The sequence below is a fragment of the Eptesicus fuscus genome, chromosome 16 (assembly GCF_027574615.1).
Source record: "Eptesicus fuscus isolate TK198812 chromosome 16, DD_ASM_mEF_20220401, whole genome shotgun sequence".
In the NCBI taxonomy this organism is placed as follows: Eukaryota; Metazoa; Chordata; class Mammalia; order Chiroptera; family Vespertilionidae; genus Eptesicus; species Eptesicus fuscus.
Genome location: NC_072488.1, coordinates 25,756,634 through 25,775,226, shown reverse-complemented (window position 1 = coordinate 25,775,226; position 18,593 = coordinate 25,756,634). Strand labels below are relative to the sequence as shown.

The 18,593-nt window shown below is 34.8% G+C and overlaps 1 protein-coding gene across 3 annotated transcripts in view; it reads left to right on the top strand.

Moving 5' to 3' along the window:
• The window catches only part of FBXO11 (F-box protein 11), an 89,735-nt gene that overhangs the window by 67,613 nt on the left and 3,529 nt on the right, over positions 1 to 18,593 (top strand). For all 3 annotated transcript variants that reach the window (XM_054727912.1, XM_054727910.1, XM_054727911.1), the window contains exons 8-19: positions 248 to 354; positions 437 to 548; positions 633 to 739; positions 822 to 959; positions 10,693 to 10,910; positions 12,428 to 12,513; positions 13,479 to 13,573; positions 14,614 to 14,736; positions 14,822 to 14,907; positions 15,821 to 15,897; positions 15,986 to 16,129; positions 18,474 to 18,584. In XM_054727912.1, the coding sequence (XP_054583887.1) occupies positions 248 to 354; positions 437 to 548; positions 633 to 739; positions 822 to 959; positions 10,693 to 10,910; positions 12,428 to 12,513; positions 13,479 to 13,573; positions 14,614 to 14,736; positions 14,822 to 14,907; positions 15,821 to 15,897; positions 15,986 to 16,129; positions 18,474 to 18,584 (1,404 nt within the window). The remainder of the gene's footprint in view (positions 1 to 247; positions 355 to 436; positions 549 to 632; positions 740 to 821; positions 960 to 10,692; positions 10,911 to 12,427; positions 12,514 to 13,478; positions 13,574 to 14,613; positions 14,737 to 14,821; positions 14,908 to 15,820; positions 15,898 to 15,985; positions 16,130 to 18,473; positions 18,585 to 18,593) is intronic.

Sequence of the window (18,593 nt, the reverse complement as noted above, 5' to 3'; positions counted from 1 at the left end):
TGTGGTAAAGGCCAATGAAATATAGTTATCAATTAAATGAGTATTAGTCCTCTCAGTATTTAAAAGTAATAACTTTTAAAAGTTCTCCCTCCAAAAAATACCCAACTTAAAAAAATAAAAAAGTTATATATTACTAGTTTTATAGCAAAGTATTACTGTATTTTTAAAGTGTATTTTTAAAGTTATTTTTAAATTTCCATTTCATCTGCCTGATAAAGGTAATATGCTTTAAATATCTTCTCCACAGCACCTGGAAAAGTAGCAGACAAAGTTATAATTGAAAACACTAGAGATTCAACCTTTGTTTTTATGGAAGGTTCTGAGGATGCTTATGTTGGATATATGACAATAAGGGTAAGAAATTTTAAGATTTAAAATAATATGTTGAAATCATTAAAGCAGTGGTTGTTTATTTAACAAAATTTCTACTTTTCAGTTTAACCCTGATGACAAATCTGCTCAACACCACAATGCACACCACTGCTTAGAGATTACAGTAAATTGTAGTCCTATTATTGATCACTGTATCATCAGAAGTACATGTACAGGTTAGTGTTTCTTTATATTTTGTTATAAAATGAGTCTCTGTGTTGTGGCCCAATAGGTTTTTAAATAAAGTATTTTCCTTACAGTTGGCTCTGCAGTATGTGTTAGTGGTCAAGGAGCATGTCCCACTATCAAGCACTGTAATATCAGCGACTGTGAAAATGTTGGACTTTATATAACAGATCATGCACAGGTATTTCTTTAACTTTGTGGTTTTATTCTTTTAAAATATTTTTCAAGTTTTACTAATGTTTATTTCTGATTATTTGTTGTAGGGAATATATGAAGATAATGAAATTTCCAATAATGCTTTGGCTGGGATTTGGGTTAAAAATCATGGAAACCCAATTATTAGACGGAATCATATTCATCATGGACGTGATGTTGGTGTGTTCACATTTGATCATGGCATGGTAAGAACATTTTTAATAGAAAAGCTGATTTCATATTAGTTAGATTTCAAATAGGTTTCAAGATTTTATAACCACCAAATTATTTGTTTCTATTATATGGTATAGGTTTAAAAGCGATTTCAGCATTATATTTTTAAATCAATATGCAATATTCTATAAATTCATGGTTCTCACACTATAATAATGTAGAAAAGATGGAGTCCTTAGGGAATTGATGTGACATTTGAGAGGATTCATGTCTAATCCAGTAGTTCTGAAATGTAAGTGCAGAAAAATCATCCATATATTATAAATCAGAATTTTCAAGGATCAGACCCAGGATATTTATTTTTAATAAGCATCATATGTGAGTTTAATACAGGTTGTTTATCGACTACACTTTGAGAAGTAATGGTTACATTATTAATTTGACTTCCATTTTACTCCTCTTAAAAAAATTTTTTTTAACTGGCAGAACGTTAGTAAGAGATACAGTGATAATAAAATATCAGCTATACTATTGTTATGCAGCAGTTAATTAGGCATCTCTATGGATGATATGTTTTGAATATTATGTCATTTTACACAATTTTCTAGGAACAGCCTTTTTGAGCTCTCTTAAGCTACGATTTCAAAATAATGTTCTTGGTTGTCTGTTGTGTATTCTTTTCATTTAATGCCTAATTTTCATTGAGGTAATTTTCAGGTCCTACTTACAGCATTGGCAACATTTTTTATGAAATGGGAGAGGAGGGGGTGGTGACATGGTGGTACATAGGATTATGGTGAAGTTTTGTTTCTATTATGTAGTATTAGTCAAGCAACTTGGGAACATTGGATGCACTTACACAAATTAATCAGTTAACGAAGGAAATTTTTTGTTTTCAGCATTTGTACCTAAAACTCTAATGCAGAACTCTTTTTAAAACTGAACGAGACTATGAGGAGTTACCCTTTTATCAAGTTCTGATTCAAACTACTGGTAAATGGTTTCAGACCATTCAGTTCTTCATCATTTGTGGGGTAACTGTAACCTGAGAGAAACTGTTCACTTACAACTTGGGTTGTAGCATAGACCTGTTGATAAAAAAGCAGAGTGAAGATGACCATTTGCCTTTTCCAGCTAGAATAAAGAAACTGACATTTTGTTGCAAATTGTACTGTTTTCTCCAAGGAGGTGGGAATTGGGGAATTTGAGCAAAGGTTTGCAGGATGTCAAAACATAAGAATCTTGAGATTCTGCCCTCCCTTAGAGGCCTGCATTGGTTATAGTTCCTAAATGGTATCTTATTTTGTAATGGAACTATACTATGCTAGTATTTATTTGTCTGTGTTGCCTTAGACTGCCCCAGAGTTAACGTACTATTCAAGTACCATATTTATGCATGCCCCTGGTCTCATTCACAAATGATTTGAGGTACCAAGATAATTTTAACCTGGGTAAATTCCCCTCATTTTTAAAAGACCTATGATGATGTTTACTTACTAAAGTTCATCGTCATCATTTATTCCTCATCACACACCCCATAACAATTTATTTTTTATAAATTTGGGTTTGAAATTTTTATAACTTTTTTTAACAACTCTAGTCATTGCTACAGATAAATATTCCCATTAAGGATTAATGAAGAGATTTGTTAAGGTAATATAGATTTGTAAGGGAAGGGTCAAAATAAAGTATATGTTGGGTCTGTTGTGTGTTTTAGTATTGTGATACAATCTTTTAAAATCCTTTGGTAGAATGTTCTTCTATTCCAAGGATATGGCAGGTCCTCGAATAATGTTGTTTTGTTGTAATGTTGATGGGGAGGGGGGGAGATTCCAGGCTGGGGCCACTGGCTGTGTGGAGTTTGCATGTTCTTTCCATATTTGCATGGGTTTTCTCCTAGTGCTCTGGTTTTCCATGTCCCAAAGATGTGCATATTAGGTTAATTGGTGTCTAAATTGTGAGTGTGCCCTGAGATGGAAGGGCATCCTGTCCAGGTTTGGTTCTTCCTTGCTCCATGAGCTGCAGATAGGCTCTGGCCACCTGTGACCCTAAACTGGAATAAGCAGGTTGGAAAATAATCATCTTATTTTTATTAATCTTTCTTAAATGTATGTATAGCTCACATTTACTTCAATGTCTAAAGTAAGTGTTTTGTGTCTTAATTTAGAAATTTGATGATGTTTTTGTAACCAGAAATATGCTGTAGAAACTTAACTCTTGTTTATGTCAGCCAGTGGTTAAATTGGTTTCTTTATATGTCATCTTGCTTAAAATTGCAGTAAGGACTTAACTATATTCTTTTGGCTGTCTTCTCTGTGTTGCACCCCATGATTGGTAGGACATCACTAAAAATAACCTTTTTAAAATTTGACATGGTTTCTATAGAACTTCAAGAAACATCAGAATAAATATTTAAACTAGTTTTTGTGTTGTCCTCTATCTTTAAATATGTTATTTAATTATATTTTTATTCTCTGAAATTGTTTTTTGTCTATTACATACTTAGGATTTAAATTTCTGTACTTACAAGAATAAATCATAAAAGATTTTCTAACCTATCTCTACCCAATTATTTATATTCTCATTTGTCTTCTGTAAAGGTTTATAACATTTATAGTTATGGCTCTATGTTTACTCTATATTTATTTATCTTCAGACCTTTAATCAGAGTTTCTCCATTCCTGAATTGTTTATTTTGATTTATTCTTGGGTTGGCTGAGCTTTGTCATCTAGGTGTTTTTTATTTTATTTTTTAATATGTTTTTATTGATTTCAGAGAGGAAAGGAGAGGGAGAGAGAGAAATATCAATGCTGAGAGAGAATCATTGATAGGCTGCCTCCTGCATGCCCCCTACTGGGGATTGAGCCCAAAACCCGGGCATGTGCCCTGACCAGGAATCAAACCCAGGACCCTTCAGTCTGCAGGGTGACGCTCTATCCACTTAACCAAGTCAGCTAGAGCTAGCCGTTTTTTATTTTTTAACAGTTTCTGGTATTGTAGCCTTAAATTCTTGCCACTTGAAAGTGGCCTATCCATTAACTTTTAACTTGGCTGAGTGTTTAGTTTTTATTATACCTGTACTTTCTTTCCCTCTGAATTCTGTAGTCATTTTTATATTTCTAACATTGAGTGTGGCAGATAAGTCCAAGGTTTTTTGTGGGGTTTTTTTTGGGGGGGGGGGGGTTGGTTTTCTTGGGGGGGCGGGGAGTGTCTCTGGTGGAGATTTGCTTTCTCTGTTCATATGTTTATTCTTTTCTTTAGAAACTTGGCTATCTTGTATTATTTATATTAGTGTGTTCTTTTACTTGAAGTTTTGTGTGATTTCTTCAAATCTGTGTTCTTTATTATCTCCATAATTTTGTCTCCTTTTCTGTTTTCAGTTGGTTTTTATCTCTCATTTTTAATGTGTTTTTATTTTATAGAATCTTTCTGACATACATAAAACTAGAAAGAACGTTATAATTAATCCCCATATACCCACCTCCACCTTCAACAGCTATCAATTCATGACTAACTCTGTTTAATCTATACCTCTTTGTTCACTCCTTACTCTCTTCTTTATTCTCTGATTTATTTTGAAGCAAATCCTGACATCATTATCCCATCTGTAAATATTTCCGCATGTATCTTTAAAACTAGGGATTCTTTTTTTTTCTGTCTCACATAACCACAATGTCAGTCTCACTGCTAAAAATAATGTTCAGTTCCCCAATTATCTTTGTTTAATATTAAATCCATTGTAGAGTGTTATTTTTGTTCAATAAAATTAAAATGCCATAATGATGCCAAATTGATATAAATTTTTTGAGACAGCCTAGTCAAGCGTGGCTCAGTGGTTGAGTGTCAGCCTATGAACCAGGAAGTCACAGTTCAATTCCCAGTCAGGGCACATGCCTGGGTTGTGGGCTTGATCTCCAGTAGGGGACATGCAGAGAACGCCGATCAATGATTCTCTCTCATCATTGATGTTTCTATCTCTCCCTCTCCCTTCCTCTCTGAAATCAATAAAAATAATAATAAAGTTAAGTTTTTGAGACATTTATTCTAAGTTTATGAATTTAAGTCATGACAGATTCTCTGTGTTGAAATCTGGCCATCCTTTCTCTTCTCTCACTTTGCTTTGGATATTCTTCCTTAAGTAGGAAACTTAAGTTTTATATGACAGAAATTACACATAATGTAGTGTTTTCGTTAGATTTACTTCTTATGCCTGAAGTTATTTCTGTGAAAATATTACTCTGTTTCCTCTTCTCCTGTGTTCTATTCATCACTTTAGTAGGTCACTGGGTAGCTTATTAGAACCTTCCCTTAGGAGAAACTGTCTTGCGGAATGTTTAAGGTAACATTTGTGCTGTCAGCACCCTGTTTTCCTTATCCAGATTTCATAGTATTTGGCAGGTATTTTATAGATTATAGTTTGAAGTTATGGAAGTTTATTTCAATGAAAATAGCATATTTTTTCTCCTTTTTGTTCTTTTGGCCAGTGGGTTTGGAGAGTTTTAAGAGAAATACTTGAGTGCCTTTACTTTATATTTAATAAAGAATATTTCATTTCAAAAATTTTTAAATAAAAAGTGTTTAATCTCATCTTTTATTTTTATATAAATGTTAAGTTTTTAAATTGATAGAATGATAATTTGCAGTAATGTGTCTGGCAGAAATTTAGAAATGCTTTTGCCTAGAAGTTTATGAGCTTTTTTTTTTTTTTAATATTTTATTGATTTTTTACAGAGAGGAAGGGAGAAGGATAGAGAGTTAGAAACATCGATCAGCTGCCTCCTTTACACCTCCTACTGGGGATGTGCCCGCAACCAAGGTACATGCCCTTGACTGGAATCGAACCTGGGACCTTTCAGTCTGCAGGCCGACACTCTTATCCACTGAGCCAAACCAGTTAGGGCAATGAGCTTTTATTTTAAATATGGAATAAACTATTAGCAATCTTGTACCTTTTGGTAGGGCAGTAAATCACATTATAAATGGGGTAAAATGTTCATGCCTTTGGAGTTTTGCATAAATATTGGAGCTTTTTTAAAAAATATATTTTATTGACTTTTTACAAAGAGGAAGGGAGAGGGATAGAGAGTTAGAAACATCAATGAGAGAGAAACATCAATCAGCTGCCTCCTGCACACCCCCACTGGGAATGTGCCTGCAACCAAGGTACACACCCTTGACTGAAATCGAACCTGGGACCCGTGAGTCTGCAGGCTGACGCTCTATCCACTGAGCCAAACCAGTTAGGGCTATTGGAGCTTTTGTGATTTGCATTTAAATTCTACGTACAGTCTGTATTATTAGACCATTTTGCACTAAAGGCATCTCTTAACAAAACACATGCATTTCATTAAAATGTATTTTAAAGCATAATTACATTAACTAGAGCCCTTTAACCCAGAATAATAATGAAATAGGTTTCCTTGTAAAATTATAAAACTATAAGTCAAGCAGTGGTTCTTTATGAATGTAATAAAGTCACAGTTATAGTAGAGGCCTATGGTTTTAAGACATGAAAAAACTTTAGTTGCTTTCTTTTCTTGAAAGTTACTCTAAAACAATAGATAGAGATTACAAACTCCATTGTTGATGTAGGGAACATTTTTACCATAATCTAAATTAAATATGGCCCTGACTGGGTAGCTCAATAGGTAAGCATAGTCCTGATATACCAAGGTTGCGGGTTTGATCCTAGGTCAGGGCACATACAAGAATCAACCTTCAACCAGCCCTAGCCAGTTTGGCTCAGTGGATAGAGCATTAGCCTGCAGACTGAAGGGTCCCAGGTTCAATTCTGGTCAAGGGCATGTACCTTGGCTACAGGCAATTATCCCCAGTAGGGGGTGTGCAGGAGGCAGCTGATCGATGTTTCTCTCTCATCAATGTTTCTCACTCCCTATCTCTCTCCCTTCCTCTCTGTAAAAAATCAATAAAATATTTTTTTAAAAAAGAACCAATGAATGCATAAATGAGTGGAACAACAAATCCATCTCTCTCTCATCAATAAATAAAAAATAAATATGGTAAGTGACCTGTGCCTATGACCAGGGTAACCAGTCCACATTAGAGCAGGTTATAAAACCTGCTTGTATTTAAGAAGATAAATTGGTAAACCTAATGTGGAATGTAAATATGTTACGTAATTTAAACAACTGGTAGCAAGTTTAGGATAGATTATCACTAGAGATTTAAGCAAAGGAGAAGAACAAAATAACTACTACAGGGAAAATAAAAAATTGTGCAGCAAAGAATATATAGTTATACTTGACAGCTCAGCTCTGACTAGCACACTAATCTAACCACATTATGATATAACTACATTGGAAGAGCATATGAATGTTTGTGATGAGGAATAGAAATGTAGGAAAGTTAAATTCTCATCGTCCATAATAGGAAGTCAGTAAATAATACCTAATACTGAAAACTCAAGATATAGCAATACAAATCTTTACTTAAAAATACAATGCTAGATTGCACTAGCCGGTTTTGCTCAGTGGGTAGAGTGTCAGCGTGCAGACCAAGGGTCCCAGGTTCAATTCCCATCAAGGATTCATACCTAGGTTGCAGGCTCCTCCCCGGCCCAGGCCCTTGTTGGGGCCATGCAGGAAGCAACCAATCAATGTGTTTCTCTCACATCAATGTCTTTGTCTTTGTCTTCCCCTCTCTCTTCCACTCTGCCTAAACATAAATGGAAAGATATCCTCGGGTGAGGATTAACCAAAAAAAATGGAGGTAGCTGAAAGAATTTAAAGTATGGGCCTCGGGCTGAGGGAAAATAAAGAGAGTGGTTTGCTCTTGGCCTAAATAAACTTGTGAATCTAGTTGACTCTCTCATTGTACAAAATTAAAACCTAAAGAAAACAGAGAAAGAGCCTTCCCACATTTGAATAATTTTTAGTAAATATACAGCAAAGCATACTTTTAGTATTACTGTATGTTTAACTAGGATAGCCAGTACATAACAGTAGCCTGCTATTGGAATCTTCATGGAAGCCCAATAAATAGCAAACCTTTCTCCTCCTGGCCATCATGGCTCAGTGGTTGAGTGTTGACCTATGAACCAGGAGGTCACAGTTTGATTCCCAGTCAGGGCGCACATGCCTGGGTTGTGGGCTTGATCCCCCCAGTGTGGGGCCTGCAGGAAGCAGCCAATCAGTGATTTTCTGTCATTGATGTTTCTCTCCCTCTCCCTTCCTCTCTCAAATCAATGAAAATACGTGGGGGTTTTTTTTAAATAGCATACCTTTCCTCGCTACATTAACAAATTAAGAAATAAAGCCATAAAGTAACAAGAGTAGGCTGAAATATTATCTTTATTGCTTTTAAAAGTTAAATTGGAAGATACAGCTTAGAATGAAAATCAAATTGGGTGTGTTTAACTGAACCCCAAAATTAAATAGGCTTGCCCACTTAGTCATAGGCAGTGTTTGTGAGTTGTAGCAGAAGGCATACTACCTTCTCTCTTCCATGAGGAAAAGGTGAAGCTGAATTGAGCATACCCAGTTTATTCTTTCCCAGGTTTACTAATCAGGTAAGTCATTTAACTCTAGGCAGAGAGAGACTGAGAGACTAATTGAGCTCCCTTCTCAGTGATAAAAACATCAGAAAAATGTTTGTTTCAATAGAACATTAAGTTCCTTTAGTTTATCCTGTTTTTTAATTTGTTTTTGTTTCTTTGATGTTCAGTTTTGACATTATAGTCTGTATCTTTACCCAGTGAACATTTATTAGGTATAAAATCAAAGAAGAAAAAACTTTTATATTTAAAGAAGCTATTTTTTATGTAACCCTCAATTTTAAAAAAATTATAATCCAAATGTAAAGTGGTAAATTAGAAATAATTTACACTTTATCTCTGTAAAATGAAACCTAAAAACTACTTCTGAATGTTATGCTCAGAGGTCCATGTTTTTAAAGCATTAAATATGTATTGTACTACAGTAGTTTTCAAAATTACATCCTATTTTAAACTCTTCTAGATTTCTATGGCAAGTTTGTCACATCCTACTTGAGTGCTTGTTTTGTGTGTGTAAAGTTTTGCATAGTTGGATAGTTCTCTTCAGGAGCTTATGATCAGGTACAAATGGATATGACAAAATATAGAAATAGTACAGGCTAATACATGGAAGGTAGCATAAGAAAATACTTAGTGTTAAAGGGAGCACGTTTAGTCTATGTGTGTGGTGAGAAGTCACAATTTTGCTATTGAGTACCACATATTTCTTCTGAGCTAATCAAAGGGTGTGAGAATATCGGAACACTGCACAAAATATGGAACATTTAACAAATCTTCACTAATAAAAGAGAAAGATGCAAATTGGCCGTACCTTTGTGACACCCACCAGCCAATCAGGAGTGAGTATACAAATTAACCCAACAAAGATGGTGGGTTAATTTGCATACACAGGCACCAAGTGGCTGGGGGTGGGACGCTTGCATCATTGCCATGGCAACGATGCAGGCGTTCCACACAGCCCTAGCAGCTCCAGTCCTCTGGGCAGCATGGGAAGGCAGAAAGGCGGCTCAGGCCGGAGCAAAGGCGGTACCAGCAGCCAGGGGAAGGAAGGCCCATTCTTGCATGAATCTTCGTGCATCAGGCCTCTAGCTTGTGTATAATTGTTCAGGGACCATAGATTTTACATACATAAAATCCATGTATTCCAGTTTTAGTATATGTGCTGCTAAAACAAGCATGAACACATTCAGTTGAAGGGATAGACAAGGGAAATAAAATGTTTTTTTAGAAATGCCATCTTATAAGTATTATTTTTTCTCTTAATATTCAATATTGATTGAGTCTTACAATTTAAGATATTAGTATTGGAGTACTTTTTTTCTTAAATCATCACCCGAGGATATTTTCCCATTGATTTTAGAGAAAGTAGAAGAGAAAGGAAAGTAGAAGAGAGAAACATCGATGTGAGAGAAACACATTGATTGGTTGCCTCCTGCATATGCCCTGACCAGAGCCCGGCTGGGGAGGAGCCTGCGAGGTTTGTGCCCTTGACCAGAATCGAACCTGGGACCCTTTGGTCCACAGAATGATGTACTATCCACTGAACCAAACAGGCCAGGGCAGTGTTAGAGTATTTTCATTCTCATTACAAAATAAGTAAAACATCCATTGTAGAAAATTTAAGAAATTCAGAGAGGTTATAAAGGATACAAATAAATATCACTACTCAAATGGTCATACCTTCATGTTTTTGTTTAATCCTTCAGGTTTTTCTTTAGTAAAATTTAGGTCATATTTAATGTATACTACCTTGAAGAATATACTGTTCTTTTCATTTAACATGATAGTGTGTATACCTTGAGCATAAGTCTTCAAAAACATTTTATTTAGCTAGTTCACTATTATGTGGCTAGGATGAAAGTTATTTTGTGTCTTTTTCTGTAGGCTCTGCTTATATCCTTATGTCAACTTTTTAGAAGTTAGTTTCTTGGGACATTTTTAAGTCTACAAGGACTTACTGTGTTTAATACTTATAAATCTTTTGTTGAAGGAAATGCATACTTACCTATTTTTCTTTCCTGGCATTGAATATATTCAGACTAATTAGAGTATTTGTAGTTTTGTTGTACTAAAATTAAAATATTTCCTTCCATGTTTATCATTTGAAATTTAGTGAATATCTTTGATTTATTTCTACTCTTGAACATCTCTGATTCTTAATTTTGATGTGTACATTTAAAAATGTGGGGGTTTTTTATATTCTTCTAGGAAACTAGCCTTACCTACAGGTTTAATTTCTGTATTTCTTCAGGGTTATTTTGAAAGTTGCAACATACACAGAAACAGGATAGCAGGCTTTGAAGTAAAAGCCTATGCTAACCCCACAGTGGTTCGATGTGAAATTCATCATGGGCAGACTGGAGGAATATATGTCCACGAAAAAGGAAGAGGACAGTTCATAGAGAATAAAATCTATGCAAACAACTTTGCAGGTGTATGGATTACCTCAAATAGTGACCCAACGATAAGGTATTTATAAGTATTATGAGTGGAAATTACTTTTTTACTTTGTTTTGTAAGAAAAGTCAAGAGCCCTAGCCGGTTTGGCTCAGTGGATAGAGCGTCGGCCTGCGGACTCAAGGGTCCCAGGTTCGATTCCGGCCAAGGGCATGTACCTTGGTTGCAGGCACATCCCCAGTGGGGGGTGTGCAGGAGACAGCTGAATCGATGTTTCTAACTCTTTCTCCCTCTCCCTTCCTCTCTGTAAAAAAAAACAATAAAATATATTTTAAAAAAGAAGAAAGGGGAAGAGAAAGAAACATCGATGTGAGAGCTCAACATGAATCAACTGCCTCTTGCATGCCCTCCTCCCACCCCCCGACCAGAGATTGAGCCAGCAACCTCCTTGTGCATGGGGCGATACCCAACCAACTGAGCTACAGCAGCCAGGGCTTTTTGTTGTTGGTTGGTTGGTTGGTTGGTTTTTCTTAAGAATCCGCCAATAGAATAACTCAGGAAACTGTCTCAAAGATTTTGATCAGAGCGACTAAGAATAATAAAAAGTAAAAACTTAAACCTGATGTGTGTTTATTTCTTTTCTTTTTTTATTGATTTCAGAGGGGGTGAGATCAATAGAAACATCAATGATGAGAGAGAATCATTGATTGGTTGGCTGCCTTCTGTTTTGGATCGAGCCTACAACCTGGGCATATATCCTGATCGGGAATCAAACTGTGAAACTCCTGGTTCATAGGTTGACACTCAACTACTGAGCCACGCCAGCCAGGCCTGTCACTTTTCTTTAATAGTTTCTGCCACTCCCTCTGGCCACAGAAAGGAAACAAATAGATCCAGTCTTTTTTATTTTTTAGTTAATCCTCACCCGAAGATATTTTTTCCATTGATTTTTTAGACAGAGTGGAAGGGAGGTGGGGGAGAGAGAAACATCGATTGGTTGCCCTCCTGCACATGCCCCGACTGGGGCCAGGGATGGAGCCTGCAACCAAAGTAAGTGCTTTTGACCACCAGAATTGAAATTGGGACCCTTCAGTCCATGGGCCAATACTCCAACCACTGAGCCAAACCAGCTAGGGCAATAGATCCAGTCTTAACGACATTGGTTAAGACTGTTGTACAGAGCTATTATAATTTAATTAAAGACCATGATGTATTTTTGTCAAATTTTATTTTCCACTGGTTTTCATTGAAAGTATAATAGGGGATTTCCATCTTGTTAGAATTCAACAAATGCATCTAGAGCAGTTTTATAAGTTATTTTGAATGAGTTAGTTGTTCTAAGGAGAATTTTTAAGAATGCTATTTTGTCTCAGATATTAGATGACTTTTTCAAAGCTTTAGCTCTTAGAACTAGGAAGGAATTTAGAAATCATCTAGTTTGAGTACCTCATTGGATGGATTAGGAAACTCAGAATCATAGAAGTTAAATAATTTTCCAAGGTCACATGACCATGAGTGACCTTACAATTAATTGTGTAAAACAAGTTTGCTGAATGGATTCTTATTTTTATTATTTCATGTAATTATAGGGGGAATTCTATATTTAATGGAAATCAAGGGGGAGTTTACATCTTTGGTGATGGACGAGGCCTTATTGAAGGAAATGACATTTATGGTAAGCATGTGGCTTTGGTCTATAAAATTTTAGAGTTTGACTTCTCTACCTCACAGTAGCAAAATGGAACAGTTTGACACTATCCAAGTAGAACTGATTCAATTTTTTAAATTCTCATTAAAGATTTTCTGTGATATTTATTCACCTACCAACATTTACTAAATACCTACTATGTACCTGGCACTATGCCAGATACCAGGGATCAAAATATAAATAAGGTAGATAAATAGATTCAAGGAGTATCTACAGTTTCCTTAAATTATTCCATTGTTTAATAATTAATAAATTATTGCTATGGTAGTTTGTTACTTTGGTACTACTAGGAAGGGAAAATACTTAATCTTCATTAAAACTTCAGCAAACTACTGATGTCTGTGTGCTAGACACTGATATGTTCCTGGACTTTCTCCTTTGCTAACACCTGATAATACATAAGTTTACTCAGTGTCAGGCACTATTCTGAGCACCTTATCTAAATTAAGTCATAGAATATTCACATCAACCCTGTGAAGTAAATACTATTAAATATCTCCATTTAGTGATCAAGAAACAAAGGTACAGAAATGGCAAATGACTTATTCAAAATCACACAGGAAGTAGATAGAATTCCTGGGATTTAACCTTTTGCACTCAGATGTCAAGTGTGACTCGACACTGTTAGCATCGGTAGCAGCTCGAGAAGAAAGCGAGTGCAAAGGGTTAAAACTATGCAGCCTAACCAATTGTCTCTACCCTTAACCACTATACTTCTAATGCCTACAATCCTTTGCATTTATTTTTTTACACTTAGTTCCTTCAGTTTTGTGTTGTATTACTCATGGGCCATAAGTATCTTTCTGAATATTACATATTTCACAGAGTTGTGCTTTTACTAAAATAAGAATTTTAGCTACTACAGAATGTAAGACTTTACCATGTTTCGCTAGGCTCCATATGTTGATATTGTAACTTTTACTTTTAAATAGGAAATGCATTAGCAGGAATTCAGATTAGGACAAACAGTTGTCCAATTGTTCGACATAACAAAATTCATGATGGCCAGCATGGTGGGATTTATGTGGTAAGTTAATGAATACAGTTCTAGAATTTCATACATCAAAATCAGAGGAGTAGGGAGGATGGGGCAGAATTATGTTTAGCTTGAGGTAGTCCAACTTTTAGAGTATGAAGCTGTAACTGTCTTTAATATTTAGACAATGAATAAGACTCTTTTCTCCCTGCCAGTATATATAAAAGACTTTTAATTTTATAGTGTGTGTAGTGTTCTATAAAATTTAATCAGCTGACTAAATTTAGGAATAGAAAATATACCTTTATATTAAAGATTTTTATTATAATTGGCAATATGAAGTAACAACTGATTGTCAGTCTTGAGTTATATTTGTTGCATTGGAATTTTGCCAGTGTGACTACTGTATGAATCTCTGAAATTTTCCAAAAGTAATAACACTGAAAATACTGATAACACTAGACTTGAATATTTTTATCTTCTGAAAAGGCCATTTTGCTTTTGAATTTATGTTGCAATATAATTGAGCATCTCCCAAAATTTTAAAACCTGTGTATGTCCTCTGGTCACCATGGTATCTGAAATTGTTACAACTGATTCAAGTAAGAAAATAATAGGATCCTAGTTTCTGAAAGATTTTTGTGAAAGTTTTTTGTGACTAATTTTTATTTACAGTTTTAGAAATATTCATGTCTCTAATCTGCTAAAAATAAAAATTTTAGCAACCCTGAAACCTTATCATTTTGAAGTGACTTTACCAGTGATAATGTGAAATAACTGTTAACTTACAAAATGAGAGATCTTAAGTTTGCTGTATATCTTAGAATGAAATAAATGATTTTGCTAAAAAAAAAAATTGCATGCTACTACTCTATGATAATAGATTTAAAAGTACATAACCACATAAAGAACAGTATAAACATTTTAGAGGCCTAAACTTAGAGGCTACATAAAAATGTTATCATTGCCTCCTTACCTAGATAACATTTTTTTAAAAAATTGTTAAAACTGTCTTTAAAGAGAGGAATACACTATAAACTATATTTTGCTGATACAAAATGGATATTGTAATGAATGTATCTTTTATTTAGCATGAGAAAGGACAAGGTGTAATAGAAGAGAATGAAGTTTATAGTAATACTCTGGCTGGAGTCTGGGTGACAACTGGCAGCACTCCAGTACTGAGAAGAAACAGGATACACAGTGGCAAGCAGGTAAGATTGTCTTGGATTCCTGTATGGGAAATCATTGTTTTATTAAACACTTTTGTCATATGAATTACATTTTTTTAAATTTTAGGTTGGTGTTTATTTTTATGACAATGGACATGGAGTGCTAGAAGACAATGATATCTATAATCATATGTATTCAGGGGTTCAGATAAGGTAAATGTTTTCACATTTGGCTTTTTTGGGGGAGGGAATGAGAAATATGTGGAGTATGTAGAAGAAATTTTCTTATTCAGTGCTCAGTCTTTATTCCTTTGTGTGTCTGTAATTCACACTCTGTCGTACTCTTGCCTTAAATTGTCAGATTATAACTTTTCTTGGACTAGTTGAGGACAGCATTCAGTGTACTCCATCATACTTGGATACCATGGAAGACTATATAAAATACTTGTGAACTATGCCTGACATGTTGTAGGCACTCGTAAATGGAAGCTTTTGTTTTTATGCTATTGTATAAAATTAAGAGTCTTTTACACCCCTCTTCCCTATATTTTAACAGTTTTTAGAACTATGGTAGTCCTAATCATGTAATTCAACCCTTCATTTTACATAAGGGGGAATACATAATAATAATAGTTATTTATTTTTACCTCCTCCATTTAGTTTACATGTTAAGAAACTATAGTAATAACAAAGTATAGTTAAGTGTGTTCTGTGGGAAATAAAATTAAGCTAAATTAAACGAATTTCTTTGACGGACTTTCAGAGCATTTCGAAGGACTCTATTGTATAGTTAATTCTTTTTATTTATTTTTTTTAAGTATAGTTTTATTTATTTCGGAGAGGAAGGGAGAGAGAGATGGAAACATCAATGATGAGAAAGAACTAATGATTGGCTGCCTCCTGCACTCCCCACACTGGGGCTATAGCCTGCAACCCAGGTATGTGCCCTGACCAGGAATCGAACCATGGCCACCTGGTCCACAGGTTGACGCTCAACCTCAACCACTGACCCACACCAGCCAGGCTATAAAATCTAACTATGATTAATGTGTATTTTTTCACTGTTACCTCATGGCATATAGGAACAGAGCAATTAAAATGGCATTGTTTTCTATTCTATTCATAGGACTGGAAGCAATCCCAAAATTAGGCGCAACAAAATCTGGGGAGGACAGAATGGTGGAATTCTAGTTTATAATTCCGGTACGTATAATCTTTCATCTGTTTCACAGTGCTAAGTCTTTAGAAATATACTTTCTAAATAACATAACCTAAATTTTTGCATTTATAGGTCTCGGCTGTATAGAAGACAATGAAATATTTGACAATGCAATGGCTGGAGTCTGGATTAAGACAGATAGTAACCCTACACTAAGAAGAAATAAAATCCATGATGGAAGAGATGGTGGCATCTGTATATTTAATGGGGGTCGAGGTATTGTTCTTAATTTTGCATTAGTAAAAACCCCAATTTTCAATTATTCTTCTTCTATATCTTTAACAATCAATGGCATTGCCAGTTAACATGAATGTCAATTTTTTTTATCAAGTCTTGAGATGGTTTAGGAGATTAGTGCCTAGAGTTAAAGGAAACAAATGTTTACAGTATTTTTCTTTTCTTTCTGTACCACCATAAGTGTGCCAGTTTGTTAGTAAGGCTTTTTTAAGGTAGCAGAATTTGTTCACAGCCTCTCTGGGCTTTTTATTATTCAGAAGAGTGATATAATTATAACAAACTTGAAAGTCAAGTTATAGAACTAGGTTTGAGAATTTAATTGGTCTGTAAATATATGAAAATGTCTGTAATAGATAAATATTGCTTTGTATCTATTTTACAATGATGTTTGTTGGATAATGGAATTAATGAAGCTAAGGTGTGCCGGGTTTGGTATCCATAAAGGCCAACTCACTTTGTATTGAGACAAAGTTCCACAGTCCCTGCCCTTTGAAAATTCATGTTCATGAAGAAAGACTGGGAAAGAATGTCTAATGCAAATTTATCGCCATTCCTGAAATATCAATGACCCAACATTGTGTGCTCACCTTATGTGGAAAGATAGCTAGTTATTATTATGACATACCAAGATTTAATCAACAAAATTTACTGCAATCAAGCGAGGATGATTTTCTTAAAGACATACTCTCTTCAGGAGTTTATAATCTAGTAATTCAATAAAGTAACATATCTCTGTTAGGAGTCTTTAAAAGATATAATGAGAAAATTACAGAATGGTGGTTTTATTTGCAAGGTGCTGAGAAAAGATTCATGGAGTAAAATCATTCTTGAAATGTCTCTTGAAAATTGAGTATTCACAGGAAAATGGGGGTGGGAGGGCATGTGGGAAGCAGGCCATTCCAGGTATAGAAAACATTCTTTCACTCTTTCATTTGTTATTCCTAATTGAACACCTCTGTACCAACCACTGTGATACAGATACTAAAGATATAATGGTGAATAAAACAGTACTACATCCAGAAAGTTTACAGTCTAATGGAGTAGCACATTGTAAACAAACGTCTAAGTAAAACTGGTTTATTTAGTAAGACTAGAGGTACTGGAAATTAAGGCTGGAGAAAGGGGGCAAGGCCCAAATCATAAAAGGCTTTGTATATGCAGTATGGAGTTAGGACATCTTAGCAATGCAATGGCACTTGAGGTTAGTGGGTATGTGTAAGAATAGAGGCAGGAACTTGGGACACTCTTTTCAGGGGAAAAGGAATTCAGAGGTCAATACAAGGTGGGTTAGATATCTATAAAAATAAGACCATGTTTCACATCTTTAGGGAGCAGAGAAACACTGGTTCACAACTAACTATAATTCACTGTACATAAGTAGGTTTTATAGGAGCAATACTAGCTAATACTTATTTAGTGCAATGTACTTTTATATGTATTAATTTAATCCTCATAATAATTGTATGTGGTAGGTGATATTGTGCCCATTTTAAAGGAAACTGAGACCATGAGAAGTAAGTTATTTGCCCACTCAGAGCTAGTTAAGTGGTGGAATCAATATTTGAAGACCTGAAGTCTGATTCCTGGCTGACTCTTAGCAATTGTTAAACTGCCAAGAGAATTAATAATAAATTTGATTAAAGGAAACTGAAAACTTTCCAGAGGAAGTGACATTAGCAAGATAGAGTACAGAACATTCCAGAAGAGGAAATAATATAAACCCAAGGTATTAAGGATTTAAATATTCAGAACATAGGTAAATGAGATAAGTAGCTTGGGGGGAATATTTTCAAAGGCTTTAAATGGCAAGTTAATTTGATAATTTATTATGAAAGTTTTTTTTAAGCAGAGAAGGGACATGATAAGAGTTGTAGGAACCTGGGAAAATATAGCACCAGCTGAGACTGGAGTAAAGGAAATTGGTCCAAGAATCATAGTAATAATGGCCAGAAATAATCAGAACTTGAACTGAAAGATGGTACAAAGGTTCTAAAAATATTTCAAAGGAATTGTAATTCAGCAGTGTTGAGTGAGAATCATCTATGTGCCAGGCACAGATGATGCAGTGGTGAGTAAACTAGATATGGTCCCTGCAACCATGGAATTTGAAGTTTGTTAGAATGTTTACCTGCAATTTTTGGCTAAACTTTGCCTTAAATGCTGAATTACTAATGAACTTTCTTTTTGGCTGAAAAATTAATCGTTTGAATTTTACAATGCAGTTAAATAAGAAACTTAAAAAAAAAAATCTAAATGCCACCAAAAAGGCTAGTAAAATTTGTTATATGCATTAGCTTTAATCGGAGAAAATATTTTATTATAGGTCTTCTTGAAGAAAATGATATTTTCAGGAATGCTCAAGCAGGTGTTCTCATCAGCACTAATAGTCATCCAGTCTTACGGAAAAACAGAATATTTGATGGATTTGCTGCAGGTTTGTATT